This window comes from Trichomonas vaginalis, chromosome V (assembly GCF_026262505.1).
Source record: "Trichomonas vaginalis G3 chromosome V, whole genome shotgun sequence".
Taxonomy (NCBI): domain Eukaryota; phylum Parabasalia; order Trichomonadida; family Trichomonadidae; genus Trichomonas; species Trichomonas vaginalis.
The window spans coordinates 31,658,505-31,680,549 of NC_067207.1; the positions used below are offsets into that span (position 1 = coordinate 31,658,505).

The 22,045-nt window shown below is 32.5% G+C and overlaps 9 protein-coding genes and 2 pseudogenes across 11 annotated transcripts, besides 3 other annotated features; 6 read left to right on the forward strand and 5 right to left on the reverse strand.

The window, feature by feature from the left end:
* Window positions 1-3,470: part of a mobile genetic element that runs on past the window's edge.
* On the reverse strand, window positions 91-939 carry TVAGG3_0438740 (annotated as a pseudogene). The gene has a single exon. A coding segment is annotated over exon 1 (849 nt).
* Window positions 989-1,864, forward strand: TVAGG3_0438750 (annotated as a pseudogene). Its single transcript has one exon. A coding segment is annotated over exon 1 (876 nt).
* Window positions 2,120-2,469, forward strand: TVAGG3_0438760 (protein of unknown function, DUF4107 family; the record flags this gene model as incomplete). The annotated part of the gene is made up of 1 exon (XM_001328230.2): window positions 2,120-2,469. A coding segment is annotated over one exon (350 nt), but the record flags the coding sequence as incomplete, so codon positions are not given.
* On the reverse strand, window positions 2,738-3,202 carry TVAGG3_0438770 (uncharacterized protein; the record flags this gene model as incomplete). Its single annotated transcript, XM_001328229.1, has 1 exon — window positions 2,738-3,202. One exon carries the CDS (start codon window positions 3,200-3,202, stop codon window positions 2,738-2,740), a length of 465 nt encoding a protein of 154 aa, XP_001328264.1.
* A 943-nt stretch (window positions 3,471-4,413) lies between the features above and the next one.
* On the reverse strand, window positions 4,414-4,911 carry TVAGG3_0438780 (DNA binding; the record flags this gene model as incomplete). The annotated part of the gene is made up of 1 exon (XM_051234128.1): window positions 4,414-4,911. The coding sequence occupies one exon, from the start codon at window positions 4,909-4,911 to the stop codon at window positions 4,414-4,416; it is 498 nt and encodes a 165-aa protein (XP_051103858.1).
* Window positions 4,912-5,162: 251 nt separating this feature from the next.
* Window positions 5,163-6,270: a mobile genetic element.
* A 1,940-nt stretch (window positions 6,271-8,210) lies between these two features.
* TVAGG3_0438800 (uncharacterized protein) lies at window positions 8,211-8,979 on the reverse strand (the record flags this gene model as incomplete). Its single annotated transcript, XM_051234129.1, has 1 exon — window positions 8,465-8,857. The coding sequence occupies one exon, from the start codon at window positions 8,855-8,857 to the stop codon at window positions 8,465-8,467; it is 393 nt and encodes a 130-aa protein (XP_051103859.1).
* A 3,330-nt stretch (window positions 8,980-12,309) lies between these two features.
* On the forward strand, window positions 12,310-13,011 carry TVAGG3_0438810 (RNA binding; the record flags this gene model as incomplete). The annotated part of the gene is made up of 1 exon (XM_001328226.1): window positions 12,310-13,011. The coding sequence occupies one exon, from the start codon at window positions 12,310-12,312 to the stop codon at window positions 13,009-13,011; it is 702 nt and encodes a 233-aa protein (XP_001328261.1).
* A 339-nt stretch (window positions 13,012-13,350) lies between these two features.
* TVAGG3_0438820 (uncharacterized protein) lies at window positions 13,351-15,466 on the reverse strand (the record flags this gene model as incomplete). Its single annotated transcript, XM_001328225.1, has 1 exon — window positions 13,411-15,459. The coding sequence occupies one exon, from the start codon at window positions 15,457-15,459 to the stop codon at window positions 13,411-13,413; it is 2,049 nt and encodes a 682-aa protein (XP_001328260.1).
* A 1,741-nt stretch (window positions 15,467-17,207) lies between these two features.
* On the forward strand, window positions 17,208-17,975 carry TVAGG3_0438830 (uncharacterized protein; the record flags this gene model as incomplete). The annotated part of the gene is made up of 1 exon (XM_001328224.1): window positions 17,217-17,951. One exon carries the CDS (start codon window positions 17,217-17,219, stop codon window positions 17,949-17,951), a length of 735 nt encoding a protein of 244 aa, XP_001328259.1.
* A 1,617-nt stretch (window positions 17,976-19,592) lies between these two features.
* Window positions 19,593-19,796, forward strand: TVAGG3_0438840 (NADH flavin oxidoreductase NADH oxidase family; the record flags this gene model as incomplete). Its single annotated transcript, XM_051234130.1, has 1 exon — window positions 19,593-19,796. One exon carries the CDS (start codon window positions 19,593-19,595, stop codon window positions 19,794-19,796), a length of 204 nt encoding a protein of 67 aa, XP_051103860.1.
* Window positions 19,797-19,837: 41 nt separating this feature from the next.
* TVAGG3_0438850 (NAD(P)H-binding) lies at window positions 19,838-21,214 on the forward strand (the record flags this gene model as incomplete). Its single annotated transcript, XM_001328223.1, has 1 exon — window positions 19,838-21,214. One exon carries the CDS (start codon window positions 19,838-19,840, stop codon window positions 21,212-21,214), a length of 1,377 nt encoding a protein of 458 aa, XP_001328258.1.
* Window positions 21,215-21,905: 691 nt separating this feature from the next.
* Window positions 21,906-21,943: a mobile genetic element.
* Between the last annotated feature and the right edge of the window lie 102 nt (window positions 21,944-22,045).

A 22,045-nucleotide genomic window follows, 5' to 3' on the forward strand; every position in this document is an offset into this window, starting at 1 on the left:
GGATGATATGAATGACAGCAAAAATATTAACAGAAATGGCGACAGAGATGCATGGAATTTGTTTACCATCAGTCAATTGAAGGTTAAACTTTAAAACAATGTTGGTCGTTCCCATGGAATATTTTTGACTTTAATGGTATTAGTCATGATATGAATCTCAAGGTATGAACGAGGAGAGATGAGAGACTTATATGCTTCCCAAATTTCTTCAAAAGGTAATGTTATACCTGACTGTTTCCAAATGAGTTCAATGTCATAGCGTGAGAAACCCTGAAAGATAACGAAGTCAGTTATGAGACGTTTTATGTTTAAAGCTAAAAACCTCCATGTTTGCATAAGTATTGCTACAGTTAAATGGTAATGTCTGACTTTAGTAATGATGTTAGCTAATGGTGAGTCAGGCTTTGAAACTAAAACCTTTCCAGCGAAGTCGTCACAAACTAATAAAGTGTTTGATGGATATTTTTTGAAGGGGTATTTTGAAAGTTTTGACAGAATGTAGTTTGTAAGTCGTTTCATATCGTAAACTCCTGAGTATTGACGTAAGTGGTGTTTGTCAATAATTCTTTCCATCTCCTCAGAAGTCTTTTGCATTCCTGACTGTATAAATTCAACGATGGCATAATATTTCCTCTTACGTCGAATGTAACGTTGAAGAAATTCAATGAGTTCACTGTCTGGAACTTTAACGACAGAGGCTTGAACTTTTGACATAAATGTTTTCGCTGTTGAATCCATAGAGTCTGAAGTTGCTGATATAATGATTTGGTCATAGTAAGAGTCGTTTCCTAAACGCTCTGTTATGAGTATATGACGAATGAGGTTAAATGTCTTACCTGAACCCATCTTTCCACAATAGAAATACACACCATTTGAACAGAATCATAATCTTTGCTGAAAGGAAGAATAAGAGAAGTTAAGTTTGTCTGTTTCATTCATGTCTTCATCTACGTCATGTATTAAATGCTTCATTTTATCTCCATTAAAAATGCAAGTCAGAAATATTCAGAACATAGCACCGAGTCTAACTGACAAGAGTATAAAGATATACTATGAACATGTTATGATGAAACCAACCAAAATTCAAGAAAGTCAGTATACTTATGAATATCCAAGACACTGGGTAGAGTATGTAGGAGGTGAGAAAGCTATTGAAATCAGACAGGTTCGAAGTATTCCAGCAGGAAGAACAATATTATTGAAGAACTTTAATGTTTTGAGATATAATGATGAAACAAAGAAGCAAGATAGTTTCCTGTTGCTGTGTATGTGAACCTAGACACAGGAGATGACATGAAAGTTTTTAACAAAGCTTCAAACGGTAGTGAGAGAACAACTGACTGCGGAAGGACATCCATTACCTTCAGAAGTTACCATAGCATATAATTTTGAAACAAACTCAATAGATTTTAAAGCAATCTCTGCAAAGAAGTCAGGTTTTACATTTAATGAAGCAGATGTATATTCGAATGAAAACTTCAAAGCTATTGCATGGTTAGATAATGACGATTGCTTTAAGAAAATATTTAAATTCAGTGACTCAACGATGTCAATAGATGACCTTCGTGGAATGTTACCATCGACGTTTACAGTAGAAGGTTCAGCAGGATTGCTTACAAGATTGTCAATTGGTGGTATTTGGTCTCGTGAAAACATTGTTATAAAATCCAGTATAAGTGAATTTGCTGAAGAATCTATATTATGTCTTTCAAACTATATGTATTCGCCGCCGAAGCATTATAGTATAACAAACTTTGTCAGTAAGTTTAACATAAGACTTGTTGAACCTTCTTCAATGAAAGATGTTGTGCTACCCAAAGACGGAAAGGATGGACTCATTATTGAGATGATTTTAATAGCATATTAAATGAGTTTGTTTTTGAAGGTCATTCATGATGAAATAACTGTTGTAGAAGATGTTAGCAATTGTTCAGACATTTTGAAGCGTATAGATGATATAAGAAAGAAGTTAGATAGACCGCAAAGCGGTGAGGGCGAAGCCCGTGAGAACGCTTATGTTTCATTGACTTTCTCCAGTAACGAGAACTTTTATGAGATAATATTGAAGAGAGATGATTTTAATATGGTGTAAATGGTAGCTTGGGCAGCTTTAGGCGCAATGGGAACAAAAGCATTAGCATTTGGAGCAAAAGCACTTGGAGCTTATGACGCAGTAAATAAAATGAGTGGAGGAAGGGTTTCGAAGACATTAGATGCAAATAAAGGGAAGATTGGAGGCTGGGTTGCAAAGAAGTTAAGATTAAATAAAATAGGGCTCATAAATAAAGCATCCAATTTGGTTGCGACTGAGTCAGAAAATGCTTTAGGAACGGACGATGAGTTTGCAAAACACGCAAAAGACTTTAATGACCAGATGAAAGGTGAAACAATGCATTTAAATAGATTCGATGGAACTAAAGAAAATGTTTCTTCTCCACCAGCGGTTTATCCATACGGACCTTATGGAATGTATGGAAACCCTTATGAACGACCATTTGACCCATTGACTGGTGGAAGTAATTGGTATCATTATGGACGAAGAAGAAAGACAGTCAAGTTGGAGACAGACGTGAAGAAAGCAACTAAAAAGAAACCAAGGAAGAGAGTTATAAAGCAATGAATTCAACAGGGTGAAAACCGGGTGAAAAAAGAGGTGAGATTTCACCTAAATTTATTTTTGTGCTATGTTTTCATACGTGTGGGAGTGGTGATATCATTAATTTTTAAGTTTATTTTTTTATAAATGACAGAACAAAAATAAAGCATTTCTACTCAACAGGAATGAGACCTTACTGACTATGTATTCGTTTAATGCTTGATGAAAACAATGGTACACATTATCGTATGGGTATACACAACGTCTGTTTCCATCGTCGTCGTATATGTAGAGCTCAAATCCAGTCCAACCTTCTTTTGTACAATATGTAGCTTTATTTAAGTATGCATTTATGTAGATAAGGCAATTTTCTTCATCGCTCCAGAAATAATTTTTGGTCATTGTTGAAATAGTTTTCGTTCCTCTACGTCCATAAGGAATGTATGCAATAAATTTAGCATCATAAGGGATTGTAATATATTCAGGGTTTCTTTCATCGTCAATGGGTCTGTCTTTGTTAAAATGCATGTTTCTCAGTTTTACTTGAGTTTTGAATAGTTCACGGAAACGTTCTGGGAAAGAGTCATAGTAAATGTAGTCAGACATGTCTTTGTAATGAAATAAAAAATTTAAAAAAAATAAAAATAAGGTTATTTTTATTTAGTGAGGACGGTAGGGAATTCGTTAGTGAAGTCGTTAGTGAAGTCATTAGTGAAGTCGTTTATGTGTCAGATGGTTTTGTAAATATTTAAGGTTAAGTTGGTGTTATGGTTGTGTTGTAAAATATACGTTACCGGTTTCGTAAAGTGTCAAAACCGCTAAGTGGTGTACGGAGGCGCGCAGTGCCACAGTACACAACTTAGAGATACTAACTCATGAGATAAATTTTGAAATTAGAAAATGCGATATCTGACTCAAATATTTATATGAACACATTTAACATTCAATGATAAACTAAAGTACTATACAGCAGATTCGATTTGGCTTATATTTTATATAATCAACTAATAATCCTATAAAATTGTGCTATTCACGTTGCTCAAAGATGTATTGAACATTCACTACTTGTGTATTGATAAAATTAGATATAGATTCTAATGTAAATCGATATTTTGAAAATTCATATATATTTTGTCTTGGTTTGGCATTTGATCGTGTTGAAACCGGAATTGCAATATATATCATCTAAATATATAACTATCAAAATATGAGCTATAGATTTTTAAATTATTCTCCTGAATATGAGTGACTAACATAATTATATTGAATTGAGTAGTAAGAATCTTAAATATTAGAATCTGACGATAATTTATTATAACTGTATAAAGGAACAAGACTATCAATGATGATGAAAATAAAGATTAAATTTAAATCTGAAAATTTGAAAACATTAAGTGTATTGTGCACTCTTGTCGGTCACAGTGTCTCATTTCGGGAGACATTGTCACTGCATGTCTCCCAGAATGATATCAAGTTCCCCATTCATAACTTGAATGCGGAACTTTGACCGACAAGAGTGCACAATACACTCTTGTCGCTCAAAGTTTTGCAATCACATTCTGATTGCAGAAGATTGTCTCATTCTGGGAGACATTGCCTCTGAATGTCTCCCGGAATGAGACACTGTGACCGACAAGAGTCCACAATACACTCATTTAAATCCAAATTCCTTTAAATTCTATTATGTAAAATCTCCTATTTTAAACAATCCATTCCATTCTAATAACTAATGATATCCATATACATGGATATCATATCCATTACTCAATTAGCTTACTTAACTTTATTTCCAAAAAAAAACTTTGATACAAATACATTTATTCATTATGATCATTACCTTTCACATATAAAGAAATAAACTGATTTCCGATTGCATTTTCTTTGTCCATCTCGCGTACCCATTGATTTGTAATTCTTACAAATTTACCTTCAAGATCCAATCTTCTATAAAATTTAAAATATGGTGATCCATTTCTTGCAATTTCTAATGAAATGATAGCAAAACGAATATAAATGCTACCATCGGAAAACTCCAATATGTTGGGTTGCGCATCTTGGGATTGTTGATTGCTTCTTATGAACAAATATTTGCTCATCTTAATAATTTTCTTTTCCTTAATGAAACCTTTAAAATCTCCGTCATCTGGCAGTTTCAACATTTTGACAAGTTGAACAGTGTTATTTTCATCAAGATATACAATACCGCATAGATCTGGGCTGAAGAAATGTGTGATAAACAGCCTTGGATCGCCCTGTTCACGGAAATCGAGATCCTGATAGAACTGTCCTGGAGAAACCCTGACTGATCTGCCCATTCGTAGAAGAATTTCCATGAATCTGAGGACATCTGTGTAAACATCATCATTTTCAATATGAAACAATTTAAATACATCATTAATATCTTCGGGATTATAGGCCTCTAATGTGAGTATTGTAAATAGCATTTGTAAACTTACGTTCAATGAAGATCGTTCATCATTTAAACGTATTTCAAGGCCATTAACGTGATCGACACTGTGGTTTTTTTTTATTTCTCCTATCCGCGAATTCTTTGAGATATTTCGCTTGAGTCTCGTAAACGAAAAAGAGGATTTGACGCAGTCAAATCCTCTCTCTCAAAAAGTGGACTTTACATGGCAAATTTCAAATGCATGTAAGGTCCACTTTGATCAGTTTCAGGATGGAATCGGAGGCCATGAGGTACTGACATTGCATCAGTATCTCATAGCCTCCAATCCCTTCAAAAAATGGGAGAAACTTTGGTCGAATAATTTAACATTCGGCCAAAGTTTCTCCCATAATTAATGAGAATGAAAGGGTAAGAGGCATATAGGGTCACTATATACCTCTTACCCTTTCATTTTCATTTGGAGGTCAACAAACCCGGAGTTAATTGCAAACAATTAACTCCAAATTTGTTTATGTTAAGGAAGGAATTGGAGGGTAAGAGGTACATAGTATGAATATGTACCTCTTACCCTGCAATTCCTTCTAGAAAGTTCCAAAACTTTGGGTTAATTGCAAACTATTAACCCAAAGTTTTGGAACTTTCAAGTGGAGATGGAAGGCTTTGGGGTATACATTAATATAATATACCTCAAAGCCTTCCATCTCCACTACAAATGGGAGAAACTTTGTCCGAATAGTTTAACATTCGGACAAAGTTTCTCCCATATTTCAATGTAATTGCTACCTGTGAGGTACTGACTTGAAGTCAGTGCTTCACAGGTAGCAATATCCAAAAATTTAAAAACATTTTATCAGTTCGTTAGAGAACTAGAGCCTCCTAGGTACTGAACCAGAATCAGTGCCTAGGGGACTCTAGTGATCTATATAAATCTGAGAAACTTTGAGGAAATTGTTCGACATTTCCTCAAAGTTTCTCAGCAATTTAGCGAGGAATGTTCGTTATCGTGTAGATATTTATAATATATACATGATAACAAACATTCCCCGCTAAAAGATGTAAAATCTTATAAGAAATAATTGCAAAAGAATAACAAATTGCAACAAATTTTATATGAAACTGAACCTTATGAGGTAGTGATTCAAGATCACCGCCTCATAAGATTCAGTTTCAATCTCAAGTATCTCAAAAGTAAGACTCTATTTTTTGCCATGTAAACTGTCACTTTTCTATCAAACTGTTTTTATCATTTTCGTTTACAACATGAGAAAAGCAAATTGCTTCAAACTGCGGAGCCTTATCTATGCAATTGATAAAGGAGGCACCTCCTCTTGCCATTGAGCAGAATATCTGATCTGGAAGGTGTGATGGAGGATCTTCGACTTCAACAGGAATTGGTGAAAAAGCATCAGCGATATTATCAGGTTCGTAATCCGACGGAGGATCAACTGAACTCTCATCCTCAGTTGAATTGAGGTTGTATTCATCAATGAAGTCCAAGTCATCATCACTGAATCCGTCAAGATCTGCTTCAGGATGCCACTCTTCATCATCATCATCGGAGTCGATTTCTCCTTCTTGCCTGTGATATCTTCTTTCAGGAATTTCACTAAAGTCTCGGAGCATATCCAGATTCTCACCTTGTGGTAATGCTTGCTCGGCTTTGTGTATGTATTCTTCCCTGACTTGTTCGATCTTCTCAAGAAATTCGGCAGCTTGCTCATCAGTAACTTTGCTGAGAATTCTTTCATTTTCTCTGAGATCAGCCTCATGCATATTCCATGCTTCGATAATGAGGTTTTCATCGAGACATTTCCAGCATTGGACCAAGATATACACAGCCATTTTCAGTGTGCACATTAAGGTTTGATCGATGGCATAGAAATCCCACCACATTCGAGTCGCCATGTTTTTGAGAGCGCCAAAAACCTTCACGTCGAGTGGCTGGCAAAGATCTGTACAACCAACTGGAATGTAAACAAGATCAATGTTGAGTTCTTTTGCCAGGTCCTTCGTCTCCTTGTTCCTGTGGCTGGAGTAAGTGTCGAGGAATAAAATAATTTTGTTATTCCTCCTATAACTTTCATTGTCGCCAAACGCTTGATCATACCAGTCGCGAACCCATTCGAGGTAAGATTTGAAAACCTCATGGGTAGACCATCCTGATTCGGAATGAAGGATCTTTTCATTGCTGATGATCCGGTGTTGTGCATGAAAAATAGCGTAACTTCACTTTTGACAAAAAGTGACATTATTTCTGATGGTTTTGTCATTTATTTGTCAGATTTATAAATGGATAATAATGCTGTAAATCAGATATTAATTAAAAATATTTAAGATTTATGTTCGAATTGAAAAGCAAAATGATATTTTTTTTAATTGAAAAACGTTAATATCTGATATTTTGAAGTTTGTAATATTTGTTAGTATCTTAAATTATTGAATGCATACGTTTTTTATGTTCTCAATTTTAAAAAAATTGTGAAGAATTTAGTTTTTTGGAGATGGATGTTTAATATTTGTGAGTGAGAATGCAAGCAGGAGTTTGGTACTTTAAGGCTAGGTTGAGATAGATTTCCCATTATATTATCTGTGAATATATTGTTTGAAAATTCAAGATATAAAAATATATTATCAAAAAATTTTATATTTTTAAATACAATAGGGTGGAAGTATAGGACGATGAGATAGCAATGATATATTTTATAATGGGAGGTAATCTGAAGATAAGTAGCAAATTTTATGCGATTTTGATTGGGAGTTGGAGGGTGTGAGTACTATAGCATGTAATAGTATCTCACACCCTCCAATTCTTCCTATGGCGCCGAAAATTTTTGGTGAAATGTCGTCGCATTTCACCAAAAATTTTCGGCGCCATATAGAGAACTATAGTCTGCGAGGTACTGATTCTATCTATGTACCTCGCAGACCATAGTTCTCAGCCAAAATGTCAAAAATTTCGGAAATTCGAAATAATTTTTTTTGAGAAAAAATTAATCGTTGAACATTGCCAAAAATCTAAAAAACTCACAATTTTTTTTAAATTGATAACCCTCAAACCGTTTCCAATCAATAATTTGAGAGTCTATATGATAATGTAAAAGTTAAAACATTCAAGTATTTAAGTATTTCTTTAAAATATTAAGTTTTTTATTTTTCCAATAAAATTCTAATATCAAATATTTTTATTTAACGATTAATTTTATTTATATTTTTATAGTTTTTTTAAGAAAAAATATTGTTAGGGTTTTATGGATTTTCAATTAATATACAAGATAATTCATGAATGTATATATTTCCAAGTTTTTAAGGATGCAACACTTTACATTTGTAAACTGTCAAAAATGAAGTCACGTCAAGATTTTGCTGCTCTCTAAAGTTCACAAGATAATGAGGAGATATTTCGAAATTCTCTTTTTTCAAAACATGTTCAGGGTAAGCATCTTTAAACATTTCCACAATTACTCGGCACATTTGTGTATTGAAAAAAACTTTTTTTCAATAAATTCTGTGATAATGTAGTTGGCTATCAAGAGCTCTCCTTCGTCATCAATAGCTCTGTTAACAAGTAACTGTGCCGTTTTTGGGTTGAATTTTTCATCTTCCAGGTAAGCATTTCTATAATTATACAAGGTAGAGCGAGATATATTTGTAATGGTGACAATTTGATCAATAAGATTTCCGTATGATTCGTCAAAACTAGCTTTTATAAGATCCATTAAAACTTCGACTTTTTTATCGCTCAGAGTTGCCGCATTGAATCTTGGGTCAGGAACTAATTTGCCGAGGAATTTTAATTTTTCTTTGATATCTGGCGGAAGATCTTCTCTTATTAGATGGTCTATGTCAGTCATTAAAAATTTGTCTTGTCACTTTTTTATTTTTTTTTATTCTTTTGACAATCTGACAAAGTGAGAGCTGTAGAGACAAATGTGGGAGTATAGGCGGATCTTGCTGGAAGAAGATGTTTTTGGTATTTTGTCATTAAGTTTTGAGCTTTGACATATAAATCTTTTGACAATCTGACAAAGTGAGAGTTGTAGAGACAAATGTGGAGTATAGGCGGATCTTGCTGGAAGAAGATGTTTTTGGTATGTTTTGTCATTAAGTTTTGAGCTTTGACATATAAATCTTTTGACAATCTGACAAAGTGAGAGTTGTAGAGACAAATGTGGGAGTATAGGCGGATCTTGCTGGAAGAAGATGTTTTTGGTATGTTTTGTCATTAAGTTTTGAGCTTTGACATATAAATTTTGACAATCTGACAAAGTGAGAGTTGTAGAGACAAATGTGGGAGTATAGGCGGATCTTGCTGGAAGAAGATGTTTTTGGTATGTTTTGTCATTAAGTTTTGAGCTTTGACATATAAATCTTTTGACAATCTGACAAAGTGAGAGCTGTAGAGACAAATGTGGGAGTATAGGCGGATCTTGCTGGAAGAAGATGTTTTTGGTATGTTTTGTCATTAAGTTTTGAGCTTTGACATATAAATCTTTTGACAATCTGACAAAGTGAGAGCTTGTAGAGACAAATGTGGGAGTATAGGCGGATCTTGCTGGAAGAAGATGTTTTTGGTAAGTTTCGTCATAAGGCTTTAAACTTTGGCGAATTATATGTTAAATCTTTCATACTAATAAGCATAATAAAGATGCAAAGATTATTTGCTAGCGCCGGCTTACTAACATTAATCTGAAGAACAACTTTATTAATATGCTTTAAGCAGAAATGAACTGATTTATAAAGTACAGAATTTTAACGTAAGATTTTAACGTCATGATTCACAAATATAAGTCAATAGAAAAGGATATCGATTAGAATTTCTTCGTGAGGTCGTTTGAAAGTTCTGCAATCAGAAGAAGATTGTTGAACAATCCGCCATTCCAGGAGGCATGAGCTTGTTATGTCTCCTGGGATCACAGATTGCAACATAAAAGATGTGCATATGCACCTCTTGTCGGTTGAAAGTTCTGCAATCAGAAGAAGATTGTTGAACAATCCGCCATTCCAGGAGGCATGAGCTTGTTATGTCTCCTGGGATCACAGATTGCAACATAAAAGATGTGCATATGCACCTCTTGTCGGTTGAAAGTTCTGCAATCAGAAGAAGATTGTTGAACAATCCGCCATTCCAGGAGGTATGAACTTGTTATCTCTCCTGAAATGGCACATATTTGATAATTCATGGAGCAGAACTTTGCACGCAATCAGACAAAAGATTGCGACAGAGTAACTGGGAAGACAGCAACTTGAAGCGATAAGCTGCTTGGGTGCTGTCTCCCAGATGCATCTGTCGGGCAAAGTCTCAAAGGAGCAGAACTTTGCACGCAATCAGACAAAAGATTGCGACAGAGTAACTGGGAAGACAGCAACTTGAAGCGATAAGCTGCTTGGGTGCTGTCTCCCAGATGCATCTGTCGGGCAAAGTCTCAAAGGAGCAGAACTTTGCACGCAATCAGACAAAAGATTGCGACAGAGTAACTGGGAAGACAGCAACTTGAAGCGAAGTTTTGTTTTCGAGTCTTTGGTTAAGAAATCTTAACAAAAAAACAAAGAAAAAAATCAGATAAAGTTGTCAATAACTTCATCAGTTAATGCTCACCTATGGGAGGTGTTTTGCGGGAGCTGGGGGTATCTTGGTGAGTACTCAGGAGGCCAAGAAGGGCACCCCAACCGACATTATCCTGATGAATTCAGTTGTCAACCATTCTGAAAACCGCCGAAACCGTCGTGTGTAGAGAAATTGTTTAAATTTATTTTTTTCAGATTTAAATAAAAATAAGAAATGTTTACTATTATGGATTTTGAAATTTTTTTAAATGAAAAGTAGGAGATGAGACAAATTTAAATTTTTAAGAAATATTTGGAAGGGCGTAAGATACGCCAACTTAAATATATTATCAAATGAGAGAAAATCACTCAACAAAAAAACAATTCTTTCAAAAAGTTTAAAATTGATCTTTCTAATACATATTTTTGGAAGGGCGTAAGATACGCCAACTTAAAAATATTATCAAATGAGAGAAAATCACTCAACAAAAAAACAATTCTTTCAAAAAGTTTAAAATTGATCTTTCTAATACATATCCTATGGAAGGAGTTTACATTCTCAAAATAAAAACCAGTTCAAAATCTTATTATTCCTTGAATAAAAATCATTTAATTTCAAATCCATTCCAAATCCTTAAATCTGTATTAAAATCATTTTGCCAACAACCAATACAATACAAATTACATTTCCATATATCTTCTTGTCCATTTTAATTTTTTATCTCATTTTATTTAATTTTATTTAAAGCATATAGACATCGAGATCCTTTACACATAGTTATATAAAAGTCAAATACATAATAAATTCTTAATTCTAGAGATATCTCAAAATCTCATTTTTTTTAATTTAAAATACCTTTCATTTTTCACAGTACGATCACAACAAACAAGCCATTTACTAATTAACACATATAAGAAAAATATCAAATTACAAAACAACTTTCAATATCATTCGCATCGAATTCTATTTTTTCATAATTATCAACTACATGTTATTATATAATATATGTCGGCGCATATTCCACTCTATACAAGTGTCAGACACACTCACACAAAGCTGTGAGATTCATACCTCTATCAGTAGGACTTCTCAAATCAAGAACACATATGTTTCACTATCGCACATCTGTGTAGGATCTAATTAACCCTTTGGACTGGTACTTCAAAATTTGATAATTTGATAATTTCATGTGATATCATCATTTGCCTTTAAAACAACTGTGCGTTAAACTAGACACGTTTCTCTATCATAATGCAAAATATCAAAGTTTGGGAGACTCCCAAAGTGTCTGAAACTGATCATAAGGGTGAAAAACCGTTTACCAGAAGTTGGGAACGTAGGGTATAAGATCAAAAAAATAAAGCAAATTTTGCATGTGCTAGATGAATGAGAGCTTGTTATTGCGTTATAAAATGAAATGTGCAGGTCTCTTTTTATGTATACTGATTGTATGAAATTAGAAAATATCGAAACTCTTTGACCTTCGTCTTTTATGCCAGTATCTTTGATCCATGTTGACTAATTAATTCGATTCATCTATTAGTAGCCCTTTGGTATATAATGTGGCAGTTCACAGAAAAATTTTGTTGACTACATAAATAAATGATCGAAAATTGACTTTGTTCGGTTTTTGGATAATCAATAATTAATCTGCATATTATATATATCAAAATAATATAAATTTCCAAGATTAGAAAATTTTGTAATCCTTTCAAATAAATTTCTTTGTTCCATAAATTTTTTAAAAAGTGCCAAAAAATGGAACAGCTCGCTTTTCCTACATCGCGAGCGCATAGACGTGCACACGCATTTCAAAGAGTAGGCTCTCTTAAAAACATTCATCATCCAAGATCCAAATCATTATTAGAAACTGCAACAATTATTGTTACAGGCTTTACTTCTGACGTTACACAGGAAACAATCCAAAAAGCATTTTCGGTTTTTGGAAACATTGTTTCATGCACTATTAATACAAATGAAACTGAACCAATCAATCCAACAGCGAATATTGTTTTTTCTAATCCAGATGAAGCAAAAGCAGCTGTCTCAAACATATCCTCAATTAAAGTATGTGATAAGCCATTGCTTGCCTGCTTTGGTATCTCGAAAGAAAAAGAAAAACGAGCAAGCCGTGTGATATCTGTCAGAAAAATACCCAAAGACGTCGATCTTGATACTATTAAGCAAATATTCTCAAGATTTGGTGAAATAGAGAGCACGAAATCCCTTGTTACAGATGATCAAGATGTTTGGAAGGCAATTATTATTTATCAGACTTTTGAAGCAGCTTCTGCTGCTATTCAATCAATGAATGGAATGATAATATCATCATCCAAACCAATATCAGTCAAGTTTTACGATGCTGGTGGCATGTTACTACCAAGTCCTGTTATGTGTCGCCGTAATTCCTCCAGACTTACATCGAGTGATTTATTTGATCTTAGTTCGATGGTACATTAGGACTTTTTTTGTTAAATTCTGTTTTATTTTTAATTCTTCTCATAAAATTTGTAAATTCTCTCATGAAATGCTTTATTTTTGAGATATTCCGATAATACATGAAAAAATAACTATATCTTTGTGTTTTAATAAAAAAAATCTGAAATTCAAAAAATATTTATACGTAAACAGTTTACTATATTGTGTATTTGTATTAACATCGATACATAAACAATAAAAAAGGATACATTTGTCTGAAAAATTCATTTTTTTAATAATTACATCGATATTTATTTCAATATCAGCTTATTCATTATGTTAGTATAATAAAGATAAAAATTCAATGGCTATATTCATGAACAACAAAACAAACAAGGGGTTTTTAATATAAATTTAACAATATAAAAAATATAATAAAGCTTATTTGAAAGGACTGTAAAGTTTCTTAGAGAACTTTGATGATATTTGTTGCTGCAAGTCGACTAATTGTGAAATACTATTAGATGCAGCGAAATATATCAAAATTGAACTTTCAAACTCGATCCAGAGTTTTTTTGACTCATCAGGAATATTCTTAAAGAATAATTTGTTCGACATCGCTAAGGAATTCAAAATTACAAAAGTTGGGACAATTATGTTTCCTCTGACTTGCTGAAGGACAATTGATGGTGTTTTATTTTGGTAACCAGTTATATCATTGATTCCTTCCAAAATATCAAAGGCTTTCAAAATCAAATGAAATCTGTTTTGAAAAGGAAGTTTCCAGGTACATCTTATTAGTTTAATAGTATTTGTAACATGTTCTCTTACTATTGGTCTCTGTTCACCAAGGAATTTACCAAAAGGAGTAACAGATAAAGTTGAAATCGCGTTTTTCACGGATTTGTCCCAAATGTCCTGCATTTCCGTTATTTCGAACTCAAATGATTTATATATCTTAGGGACAAATTTCTCAATCGCGAAAAGAATCATCGAAATAAAATGAGATTGTCGGTCATAAATGGTTCTAAATGAGTTGATTGCGTTGGTATTCAGTTTCTCATGGGATATAATATGTTCTAATCGTCTGTTAATATAAGATTCCTTAAATTCATCCAAAATTTCTCTCCATTTCTTGATTTGAGACACTTTTTCTTGTTCACAAATGAACCTTTCGAATGAATTCGCTTCTTGGATCAATGTGTTTGTCAAAAAAGCTAAAGAATAATTATAATCTAAGTTATGTTTTTCTGTTTGACTTAATGCATATGTCAATATGTTTTCTCCATTAGCCTTTGCTTTTATCATAAATTGTTTTATGAGTTTCTGTATTTCTGTTGGGTTTTCAACAGATGGAAGTTCAAATTGTTTCAAATTTTCGAAAATCAAAGGATATATTGTTGGTTTTGAATGCTGTTTTGGATAATGTTGGTATATCTGACACCAAAAGTACACAGAATGAATACTTTCATCGATATTATTAAATTCAGATATCGAAAGCATCGAAGGAAGCATGTTTTTTGAGTTGAGAAGGTTCGCAATAAGGATTATATCCGATACACGTATGTAAACAAGCTGATAATTGTCATTTTGCTGGTCATATAACTTCGGAGGTTCAAAAGTTGTCCGAACAACCTTTAACTCAGCGAGCAAAGCTGATATTTCGTCTGTTTTCTGTCTCAAATTTTTGAAAATCTTCTCAAAAAGTGAAAAATCTGATGGTTGTGAAGCGGATTTCAACCAAATTAGGGTTAAAGGTGAAACAAATAGGTCAAAGAAGAAATCTAAGAATCTTTCTGTAGATATACGATTAAATATTTGTAATAGAATTGATAGATGCTGAAAAGGAAGCTTACAAAGGTTAGTTCTTATACAATCAATTAAAAAAGCAGAGTGAATTGGTATAAGTACGTTAAGATTCTTATTTTGAGGTACGGAAATGTCGATCATGAACTGCTGAAGAAAATTTGATGAAACAGATTCGATAAAAATGTAAACTCCTCCTGAACGAAAGAAAGGGACGAATAAAGGATATAGCCTTTGAATATCTCCAGTATATTGTTCAAGTATTTCGTTATAAAAATTGCCTGCATCAACTAAATTCTCTTGGCTGGAAAAATACGCGAAAAGTTGTGGCATTATGATGTATGCAAAGCTGGCAAAATACTCTTTATTGATTAATGATAGGATGAGCGATGCGAATAATCTGGGATTTTGATAAATAAAGTTGATAACAAAATTTGAGCTTTGCGCAATCTGCGAAACTCCGAAAAAGGGAAAGAAAGATGTCTTCTGTATGTAGGACACTTCCTTAGTGGCATCTTCAAATGGTAAACATAGCTTTCCGGGAATTAAATTGTAGTTTAATATGATTCTGTTTGCTTGTATGATATCCTTTTTTAATTTGTCCACTTCCCTTGAGTCTATCGCTTTGATAGCACCATTGTCTTGAGGTATTAAACTCGATAAAAAATCGAAACATTGATGCATATAAAAGCAATATAAAAAAATTGTGAGAAAAATGTGATTGCATTCAAAATTTTTATCATCGTTTTTGATTATTCATCAGCAAGGAAGTATTTTAAATAATAAGAAAAATTTTAAAAAATAAACAAATAATCAAAAATATATAAAATTTTAATTAATTTTTAAGAAAATCCATTTTTGAGAAAGTAAAGATGCGAGTTTCCGAATTTTTTTAGCCCTGGGATGTCATAACCGCTGTGGTTTTGTAAAATTTGGGATAAATTTTGACAATCCATTTTTTGTGGGATGTACGTTTATATCAATTTGCTCGGCGTTTGCCGAGCTATTGTACAATCCTACTCGAATTCATTACGCAGCCCTGGTCACTCAAAGGCCAGGGCATACAATTACAAAATAGTAGAGTGAGACTCTTCTAATTTCTTCCAATCACAAGGAAGATCTTAGAAGAGCCTCACTCTACTCGAACACATTACGCAGCCCTGGTCACTCAAAGGCCGGGGCATACAATTACAAAATAGTAGAGTGAGACTCTTCTAATTTCTTCCAATCACAAGGAAGATCTTAGAAGAGCCTCACTCTGCTCGAACACATTACGCAGCTCCTGCTCAACAATGAGCAGGTCTTACCACTTTGAGAGGCTTTCGCTCGAGTTCTGATGCAGATCCCAACGCGAGCGAGAGTCTCTCAAGCAAGCTTCTAATTCGTAGCTAGAGTTTCACTCTTATGAACTGGCAGCCAATTTGAGAGACTTTCGCTCGAGATCTAATGAAAAATCAGAACTCGGCCAAAAATTGCCCAAACAGGCTTGTAATTCGTAGCTATAGTATTGATCGTATGGATGTGTTGCCAATATGAGAGACTTTCGCTCGATGTCTGATATTGCATCAGACATCGAGCGAAAGTCACTCAAAACAGCTTAGACATGTCTATTTTGACGGCATTAAATGATTTCATAGGAAATGTCTCAGTTGTTAATTAAGTTCACGTGAGCTTTTATGAATGAAAATAAGTAAAAAAAAAGAATTTTCTCAAAAAAAATTGTGTACGCATTGAAATTTTTATCTATAAATTTAGATATGTCATCAATAATATAATATAATTTTAAATTCGTGGAGTACACTTGGGATAATTGAATATGGGCTACCCCATCCCAACCTCTCAAACTTCCTCTGAATTTGGACAAGGTATCCCAATCCCAAAGACCTATCTGAATAAAATGAAATAAGTATATTATATATATTATTTATTTGCTAATAATGAGCATAAATCGCTAAAATTATGAAGAAATTAAAAATTAAAAATTAAAATTAGAAAAAAATGTTGATTTAATGAGAGAATATTGTATAAAAATAGAATTATTAGCTAAAATACGTATTAATTTTATGATATTTCAATCACATTAACGAAAATCGCCCATTTTTAATTCAAATGGGCGGGAAAAAAAATAAAATTCCAAAAAAAATTGAATTGGGGAAACGATAGGGGACGGGATATGAGAAACCCCATATGTTTGGGAATTTTTCGCATCACTAGAGAAAGTTTTGTATGATTATTGAATCGATAGAATGATTTAATAAATTATGTAGTATACAAATATTTCAAAATTAATGGTAAATAATTAGGATTCAAATTTTGATAAATTTTTATTTGAGTTTTTCATTAAGTTCTTACCAAAGAAAAACATTCATGAGCTATCCACAATCAAATATTAAAATATGAACCTTATTGTTAAATTTCGTTAGTAAAAAGTTGACAGAGATATGCGTGGTTATTACAACTATTCAAATAGACGCTATCCTCAGTCAGCGAGAGTTCCAAAACAAAATAAAAGGCTTCCGCCAATGGACAATAGTGCTCCCCAACAAAATAACGAAATCACATATGAAGAAATAAGAGTACTACAGCTTAAAAAAGAAAACCTTTTAAATGAAAATCGTGATCTAATGGAAAAAATCGAAAGAACAAAAGATATGATGCAAAATCCAGATATTTATCCAGAGATGCAGCAATATTGCGAAAATGCTAAAAGAGAAGCCAAAAAACTAGATTCAGTTATAGAAGAAAGGAAGCTTGAATATCAAAATCATTTAAATTCTGACGTAACCCATGAAATATCGGAGCTGCAAACACAATTATCAATCATCAATGATGAAATTATTAGACAGAAGGAAATGAAAAAGAATTACGATGGTAAATTGAAAGAAATTACAGATCAACTGAATAATCTTCAATCAAAGATTACAGATGAGACAATACATTGCCAAGATACAGTTATAACAGACCTTAATAGAAGAATCAATATACAAGAAAAACGGAATACTGTTTTATTAAAAAAACTTCAAGAAATCAGAGACTCAAAAGAAATAGATGATGAGTGTGATGTTATAGCTCAACGCGAAATAGATCTGTTAAATAGCCAGATTTCTAAAGAAGAACAAGAAATTGAGCAAATAGAACAAGAAATCAAAGAACTATCTTCTCATGAATTGTTATAATAAAAATTGTTATTTATTGCGAAATAATAAATGCAAAATTTCTTTCTTTTTCTGTGAAATTTCAGGAAATATTCGATAATATGGCTTGTTAGCCCAATATTATAGGTCACTACTTAATAGTAGTAACTAATTGCTTACCACTTGTTAAAATAAGTCTAACGAAGACCAATGCAAGCTTATTTGATTAAATCCAAATAATTCAACCAAAAATGTTTAAATTCTTAACTAAAATAGTAGGTTGGTCTTAGAAACTTATCTTTAAATAGAAAAATTATCTTTATTTACTAATATTAACAAATTATAGCGAAGGTTTTGGTAAAATAAATGTCAAAAACATCGCGATGATAATACATTAATAGCAAAAGTCATGAGATATCCAGCCAGTTTCTTCTTCTCGCTGTCAAGATCTGGATGATTTGAACCATAAATCATCAAAATCATGTCAACATAACCATTTGTTAATGCAAATGGAATCTCCAAGGCCAATGTGAACTATGGATCTCTAAAATTAACAATTTTTTGAATCGAAATTATTTAATGGAATATAAATGATTTTAAAGACAGATGCAAGTGGCAACATATTGAGAGAAGGCCAAATAAACTTCGAAGCAACAAATCTACCAATGAAATCAAAGATACAGAAGACAGTTGTGATTAAAACAGGTGTCCATGATTTTAATGGACCTTCTGGACCGGAACAAATATATCCATGGAATATTATCAATGTTATAAAGCAAGTCAAAGCTTCAGCAATCCATAAAAGCCAAATCGATTTTAATGTTGTAAAAAATTGAGTTGTATGGTCAAATTTATATTTTCAAAATTGGAAATACATATAAACTCATATTTGTTAATTTTTCACAATTTGTTAAGGATAAGATGTTTTTCATGCTCATTTTAATTAATTTTAGCTGATAATGATGGATTATTGATGACAAAGAATCTATACTTACTTAAGATCAATAATGATTGGTGGCTTTTATCATCTATCCATATTCATTACATATTTAGAATTGCAATTTAGTTTCAGGAAAAAATATGATCAATTTCTTGACCATTACCTCAATCCAATCAGAATATTTAATGATGCAGGTTGAATTGTAATGAATATTAACATTCATAATTTAAATTTTTGTAAATTTGTTTCTTTTCGTGATTACATCATAGATGAACATCGATTCAACTATATCATGAAAGATAAATTAATAATATTGATTTGGCAGGCGGTCAATTGCGTAATATGAGCTTTCTGGTGGATTTCCTTTTTGTTAATTTAATTTGAATACCTTCTCAATAGTCTCAAAATTGAGAAGACGTAAACTAGATTATCATCTAATATTACAAGAGGATATTGCATACATTATATAGCATTATTTCAAAAATTTTTACAATGTGGATCCCTATGCAAATTGGACATTTCTGAATGAATGCGAGATCATTTGACAATTAATTTGGATCAATGATTCAATGCATTTCATGTATTAATTTTATAAGAATTAAACCCATCTAATCCTTTAAGCGAAATTAATCTGAACATATTCAAAAATTGAATGGATAAAATTATGTGTTTTTCCATCATTTGATTGATTTTTTAAAGATTCATTGAAAAATTAAAACCAATACTATTAATCAGTTTTATTAATGGTCAAAACTGTTTGCATAACAGGTCCCACAGGTGTCATGGGAAATGAAACCTTGAATCAGCTATTAACCCTTGGAGACAAAGTCAAAGTTCAATTACTTGTCTTAGACGATAAGAAGAACAGAAACATCATCAAGAAGTATGAAAAGCTTGAGAATGTTAGCATGTTTATGGAGATCTCAGGAACTATGATGATGTATTGAAAGCTGTCACAGGTAGCGACTATGTTTTACATATTGGTGGCATGGTTTCACCATATGCTGATGATAAACCAGAGTTAACAAAAGATGTCAACGTCCATGAAGCAGAAAATGTAGTCCTCGCTATCCAGGCTCAGAAGAATAAAGATGATATCAAAGTTGTATATATTGGAAGCGTTGCAGAAACTGGAGATAGGAACTACCCAATCCACTGGGGAAGAACAGGAGATCCAATCAAAATTTCTGTTTTCGACCATTATGGAGTTTCAAAAGTTCTTGCAGAACATGTTTTTGTTGAGAGTGGACTCAAGAAGTGGGTTGTCATGAGACAAAGTGGTATTCTTCATGCAGGATTACTTGAAAAGATGGAGCCAATCATGTATCATGTTCCATTAAATGGTGTTCTTGAGTGGTGCACCGTTGAAGATAGCGGACGCTTGATGAAGAACTTTGTCGATTTTGATCTCCCTGATAGTTTCTTCAGAAACTTCTACAACATTGGAAGTGGAGAGTTCTACAGATTAACCATTTTTGAATTCGAGTCCTTGCTTCTTCATTCAATCGGAATGGGAGATATACGTGGTCTCTTTAAACCAAATTGGTTTGCAACACGAAACTTCCATGGCCAATACTATATTGATAGTGACAAACTTGAATCGTTCTTGAAGTTCAGAGCTAACATTGAAACAGAAGAATATTTTGATATGTTGTCTAAGAAAGCAAAGATCGTTTTCACTCTTCCAAAGCTTATACCATTTAAAGATGCAATCTCTATAATGGGACAGCCTTTCATAAAGATGATTGCCAAAGATAAAAACTTTGGAACATTGGGATGGGTAAAAACAAAGTATACAGATAGAATGGATGCTCACTATGGAGGCATGGAAGAGTTTAATAAAATTCCATCATCTTGGGGAGATTTTGCTATCAAACATTATGAAACAAAGTTCAATCCACACAAAGATAAAAAGTTCGATCATGGATATGATGAAAGTAAGCCATTTGAAGAGTTAACAATTGATGATTTGAGAAATGCAGCAGAGTTTAGAGGAGGTTCTCTTGTTAGTGATCATTTTATCGATATGTACTCTAAAGTTACATGGGAGTGTGGACATTGTCACAAAGAGTTCAAAGCGTCACCAACACTTATCTTGAAAGGAGGCCATTGGTGTCCATACTGCTACATTCCAGAGACTTCATGGCAGTATGATTCTATTGCAAAGTCTAATAGGTTCTTTGCTCAAGGATGGAATTTCAGCTACAAAGAAGTTAACGATAAAAAGTATGATTTCAACAAATGCTTTGATAGAAAGTGCTTCGATTCATTCCAAAACTCTGCTAAAAGCTCAAATTTGATTTACTACTTACTTATTTCTTTTGCAATCCTGCTATTGTTAGTTTGTTTAATTGCATTTGCATAAAATTCTTAAAATTCACTTTCATGCTTTTTTATGAAATATTATTAGTGAAAGATTTATGATAGAATATCATGGGGGTATTTGCAGTAAGCTTATGATTTTGCTAAATTCCCTATGCAATTCTATTGCATTACTGATGATTTAGAGAACACTTTGAAATTCTTTCAAATGTGTATCACAAAAATATTCATAATGCTATTATCAAATCGGCAAACCCATTACTCTCTTAAATTTACAATTTTACCAGGATTTGATTAATGCTGAACATGTTTTGTATGAATATTATTATTGGCATCTGGAGTTTTAGTTTTTTTTTAGCCAGCTAAAGAGTCCCTTATTTAATATGGTTTTGAATATTATGCATAAATGATATCGAAATTCTTCTAATATTTAGATCACAAATAATACTTTTGAATTTCTTTATAGAAGTCAAAATAATTTTGACACTTTTTAAGACTACGATGGTAATTTCGTCACTTTTTAGACGACAATAATAATTTTGCCACTTTTGTAGACGGCATTAAAACATTTTCCATAAAATTAATTATATGTGAAATTTGAATACAATAATTTCAATATAGGTAGATATCAAGCATAATGGAAAAATGAATAAAAATCTTAAAACAGATTTGGAAATAGGATTTTTTTTGACAAAATTACCTATAATACTTACATTGAGAATTATATTCAGCATTGTTGTAAACAGAAATTCATCAAAAGTGACACCTCAGAAAAGCTAAAATATTGAATTTTTGGAACTTTTGATAGAGCACGTTTTTAAATATTAATTAAAGTAAATGTATATTTTGTACAGATTCTTTTTAATAAAAAATA